The sequence below is a fragment of the Fulmarus glacialis genome, unplaced genomic scaffold (assembly GCF_000690835.1).
Source record: "Fulmarus glacialis isolate BGI_N327 unplaced genomic scaffold, ASM69083v1 scaffold24841, whole genome shotgun sequence".
Taxonomy (NCBI): Eukaryota; Metazoa; Chordata; class Aves; order Procellariiformes; family Procellariidae; genus Fulmarus; species Fulmarus glacialis.
The window spans coordinates 82,494-88,108 of NW_009191240.1; the positions used below are offsets into that span (position 1 = coordinate 82,494).

General features: G+C 32.9%; 1 protein-coding gene across 1 annotated transcript in view; it reads left to right on the forward strand.

Moving 5' to 3' along the window:
* PDE3B (phosphodiesterase 3B, cGMP-inhibited) overlaps positions 1-4,423 on the forward strand; it is a gene marked incomplete at its 5' end in the record, with an annotated part of 86,869 nt that extends 82,446 nt beyond the window's left edge. Inside the window, 5 exons of the mRNA XM_009586620.1 lie at positions 1-90; positions 842-1,045; positions 1,454-1,615; positions 2,998-3,247; positions 3,589-4,423. The exon at positions 1-90 is cut by the window's left edge and continues 131 nt beyond it. Coding sequence (XP_009584915.1) covers positions 1-90; positions 842-1,045; positions 1,454-1,615; positions 2,998-3,247; positions 3,589-3,815 — 933 coding nt within the window. The remainder of the gene's footprint in view (positions 91-841; positions 1,046-1,453; positions 1,616-2,997; positions 3,248-3,588) is intronic.
* Between the last annotated feature and the right edge of the window lie 1,192 nt (positions 4,424-5,615).

The following is a 5,615-nucleotide window of genomic DNA, read 5'->3' on the forward strand; positions in this document are numbered from 1 at the left end:
TTGATGGCTTTATATGTAGCAGCTGCCATGCATGATTATGATCATCCTGGTCGTACAAATGCTTTTCTAGTGGCTACAAATGCACCTCAGGTAAGAAATTCTTTAACCAGAAAATTATTTGTCTGTATCTGAAATCAGAATTTTTTTTGTCAGGTCCTATTTAATCTATATTCAATTAATTATTTTCTAGGATGTTTTGTATAAACACGGGAGTTGTGAGTAAAATCTACTGCTGTTTTAATGTTTTAGTGAATTCATTTGCAGTTAAAATGTATTCATCATAAGCATTAAATGTAGCACATTGAAAACTAGTGATACTCCACACCATTTCACTTTAACTATGGTTCTTATATGCTTTGGAGTTCTTTTCATTTTTGTTTAAACAATACTGGAATAAAAAGCATATACTTAGATCTGGCTTTTGGTTTGTTTTTGGTTGGTTGGTTGGTTTTTTTTTTTTATGTCAGTGCGTGTGCTCTACACATACTGCCAAGAGTACAAAGTCTACATTTTAAGTGGTTTGTGTATGTGTGCCTACAGTGTGAATGTAGATGTCACTAAGACATCGTTAAGGACTTTTAAGGAAAGAAAAAACTTTGCTAATTGTTTGTGGTTTTGTTTTTTTTTTCCTCATCTGCCATTTTTATTTCACTTTAACCCTCAAAACTAGAAGGAAAAAACAACATTTCCAATAGCTGTTTTCTTTTTTGTTTTTTTAAATTAAGACTTGTTTCTGACTAGCCCTTAAGCTTCAAAATATTTAATTATAATTTTAAATCTTCACTCTGTCATTTATGATTGTCTTTTTTTTTTTTTTCTTTTTTTTTTTTTTTTTCTGTAGGCTGTTCTCTACAATGACAGATCAGTCTTAGAAAATCACCATGCTGCTTCTGCCTGGAATCTTTTCTTATCACGACCAGAATACAACTTTTTATCAAATCTTGATCATGTAGAATTCAAGCGTTTTCGTTTCGTAGTGATTGAAGCAATCCTTGCCACAGATCTCAAGAAGCATTTTGATTTCCTTGCAGAGTTTAATGCCAAGGTTTGTTACGTTTTAGTGTCTGCACTGAGCTGGTCATGATACACTGATGTTAGTGTTGCTACTCAGTAGTTGTTAGTATTAATAACTTGCATTTAAAGTTTTATATTATTTAAATTTAAGTTACTAAAAAAATGCAAATAGAGTATTTCCTTTGTACAACCCAGTCGTAGATGGCTTTGTAGATTGCCTAATAAGCCTAGCAAATGTGACATAGGGACCCACAGGAGACCTCGATCATATGTCACATTTCCACCTTCTGAGAGATAGTAAATGACTTTTTTTGACTATATAAGACAAAAAATAATATAGAAAAATTAGTGCAAGTGTCTGTTGTGCAAAGCCTGGAAAAAAAAAAACAACTTTGAATATTTTAAACTTAATTTTTAAAAATGTATGTGCTCAACCCAGGTCAATGATATCAACAGCCATGGTATAGAATGGAGCAATGAAAATGATCGCCTACTGGCCTGTCAAATATGCATCAAACTGGCAGATATTAATGGCCCAGCAAAAGTTAGAGAGCTGCATCTGAAATGGACAGAAGGCATTGTTAATGAATTTTATGAACAGGTGGGTATGGAAAGTGTAATTTACTCTTTTTTATGAGAGGCAGATGATCAAGTCTTCGCATTACCAAACGTATAACTAAATTAAACATTATTCCTTGTGTTAGATCTTCAAGTAAGGTATTTCCATCTTCTTTTTCCGAATACTGAAAATTTATTTTTATGGGTAGCATACTAACATAGTATTTTACTTTCTATCAATTGTGTTAGAAGCTTGAAAACAAGCTCCCTGCCAATGATGTCCATTTTTCAGATATTAGTTTATTTTCTTTTGGTTTTCTTTCTTAGGATGATGCTGATAAACCAAAATAGCTTCTTCCACTTTGGGAAGTTAAGTTCACTGGTATGTTTCCAAGTCAAAGAATGTGTGTAGAATCCACAAGAATAGAAATGTATATTCAGCTAACTCTTAGTGCAAAGACAGAAGATATTTCAAAACTTTCAAAATTAAATATTAGAAATGCATATTTGTAACTAAGTATTAAAATGTAAATAAGATTTTTACAGTGGAACTTTGATAAATAATCCTATCAAGATTAACTGGGAAAAGGTCTGAAAATTTGTTGCCTATTTTTACATTTGCAACTTCTGTAAGCCTCCCCAAACGTACTCTACATTTCTACTCTGTTATTTTTCTGTAGTCACATTTCTGAGGAGCTAACTATTTATGAGGCAACGACCAAAAAATATTTGAAAAATATTTTTCAAATTAGGAAGATAAAAGTGAACACCAAAATCACTTGGGATATTTAAGCAATAGCAATAATAATCTGAAGTACTTACACTTACTGTAAGACCTTAGTATTCTAAGTTGCTCCTTTAGGAAAAACTCTTTTGTAAAACTATCAGGTCCACAGAAGTGCTGAGGTAAGTGATTATCAGAGTTGTGTATGAGCAACTCTTCAATTTTTTTCTTCTCCAGTTTATAAAATGGGAAAAAACCCAAAACCAAACCACTTTATTCTGGATGTTATAGTTCATTTAATTCTTCTATTCTTTACCAGAATGCCTTACTCTAGCTGATTATTTTCCCATTTTCTCTGTTCATCAGCTCAGCAATTGAAGTCAAATCTCTGCCTACCCTGAAGCTGTCCTGTAAAGGCAGAGGAATAGCAGCTCCAGTAGAACTAGGTCTCCATCCATGCGCAAGGGTATCTCGCAGCAAAGCTGAAGGGAGGACTATAGTCTATGCAAGTCTGAGCCATAATGTGTCTTTATTTTAAATTTGCCTAATTACATTTTCATTCACTTAGTCTAGACTATTATTGCCTCTAGTAAAAAGATACAATGTGATGTTTACTTGGTTCCTTAAAAGTAGTCTTTAAAATAAAAATTTAAAGTTAATTTTGTGAGATGTTCTGATAATTTTTTTCATTTCTTTTTCAGGGTGATGAAGAAGCAAGTCTTGGATTACCTATAAGCCCTTTCATGGATCGTTCTTCTCCACAGCTTGCAAAACTGCAAGAATCTTTCATCACTCACATAGTTGGCCCCCTTTGTAATTCTTATAATGCAGCTGGGTTGCTTCCGGGGCAATGGGTTGATGAAGAGGAGGAGGATGCAGAAAGTACTGAAGATGATGATGGAGCACAGTTAGACAGTGATGATGAAGAAATGGAAGATGATCTTATTTTAAGTAAGTTTCTGTATTTCAGTTGGTGCATGTGGTTGTCATTTAATAGGTTCAGACATAGCAATGATGGTTGAAATTGTACAGTACGAACATTGCAGATTTTGCGATTATGCTGTTTCATAAATTTTACTCTTTTAATAAAATTTTTGTTGATACTAGGAGACCTGCAATTTGAAACAGAAACTCATTGTTATCCTTTGCCATGTCACTATTTAAATATTCTGAATAAGCATCCATGTTTTTTGCCCAAATTTACATCTCTCTTACAACATGCCATTGGTTTTTTATGTGTAAAATACAATTACTTTGAATCTCAAACAATCAAATATGCTTATAATTTTCAGAAGCTCAAAGAAAAAAAGGTAGACGAATATTTTGCCAGCTAATACACCATCTCAGTGAAAATCACAAAATATGGAAGAAAGTGATTGAAGACGAAGAAAAAAATAAAGCTGAAGGAGCTAAACTGCTGACTGAGATCTCCTCTTTACCTCAAGCAGATGAAATTCAGGTTATTGAGGAAGCTGATGAAGAAGATGAGCGACAACTAGGAGAGGAAAAGACATGCTGAGAAAACTTCAGTGGTGTCCAGTATGATGATAGCCTTTTTTTTTTTCCACTGTGCTGACTTTAGCCTGACACAGTTCACATAAGATTGAAAGGCCTTAATACTGTGAGAGGATTCTTTGTACTCTAGTGGAATCCCACTCCTATGCACTTTCACCACACAGAATACGAAACTTTATTCAAAGATTGAGTATGGTATATCCTGATGCAAAGTTCTTTATGCCTTAGTTGGTATAAAATATCCTGATATAATGCTGCCTTGCTGAATATGGAACTCCTATTTCCCTTGAGGTACCTGCAATTTTTAAAAACATTCAGTGACTTCAATTACCAAAGTGGCAAGAACTTTTTGCTAACAAGGAAATGTGGGATGAATCCTAATATTGTCTTGAGTTGTTTATTTCATGTTGGTTTTGAACATGAATAAGAAAAAGTCTGTGCCTGTATGAAAACTATGTTACTGTTGCAGCGCAAGCCTGTTGTGGGGTGTCTACTTAGTGCAGTAGTGTGCTTAATGTAGTCATCTCAGAGCAACTGTTCAAGGACTGTGACATAAATGCTGAATTCTGATATTTGTGGTTTAAAAAAGAAAAAAAAATCCAGGTGCATCTATTTCTGATGCTTTTTATTATTGTGCATAATCTGATGTTTTATTTTTGCAGAAAATATTCAGGTTTGCAGTGGGTGTTCATGATAATTCATTGAATACAAGGCCATTATCATCTATTGCCTTGCTGTTTTGTGGTAGAACATTAAAAACCTGTTCAGCTACTTAAATTATTAAGGAATGTTATTATTTTAGTCATAATGCTATATTTCCTGCCCTTACTCAGGTTCCTGTTTGAAAACAAGTCAACCACATAATAGATTTTTATCTTGCACCGATTTCCGGTATTAAATTTTAAGGAAATAAGATCGTATTTCATTTATTCTTTGTATGTAAAACTTTAGGAGAATTAAAGATTTTTCTTTTTTTTTAAAAAAGACATAAACTACTGTTTCAAAATGGCTAGTGTATTTTAATGTGCCCCACATCTTTTCTCCCATCACAGACATAGCTTAAATTGACTTCAAGTTTGATGTACATCCTGAAATATACATTTGGAGAGCAGAACATGAAAACTTCGTGTAAAGCCTAATAGTAAGATAAACATCACTGTACTATATTGCATTTTAGATTGTTGAGTTTTTAAATAAGAAACTTAGACATTCCACACAAATGTATTTTTAGGAACACCACCATTGTAGGTCGAATTTAAAAAAAAAAAAAAAAAAAAAAAAAAAAAAAAAGCATAAATTAGGCTACAAGTGTATAAGCAAGCCACAAATAAAGCTAGTTTTAAAAGTGCACCTTTTAGTACTAAACATTTATATGTTGTGCAGTTGAATAAATACAAATGCACACATGTGCAAGTTGCTAAATGTATCTTAGCATATTTGTGTTTACACTCACATCAGTTGACTTGAAAAAAAGGTAACATTCCTACGATAACCTTGTGTAAATTGTACTGCACTATTTTACGCAAACAAATTTTTATTCAGCTCTTTGATTGGCCAGTTTAAATAACTGAAAGGAATTCTTTTTTTATTTTCCACTAATAAGCTTTTTGTTGATCCATTTAAAAGACCACTGAGATGTGCTTTTGCTATTTTATATATTCAGTGCCAAATCCCCCTTTGCTGCCATTATTACTATCACTGCATTTTTTCTAACACGAGCAGTGTTAAAACCAGATATTTCTGTCATTAATAAAATGTTGCACTATTGAAGCTGGCACTTATTGATCATTCACTTGTATTTTGC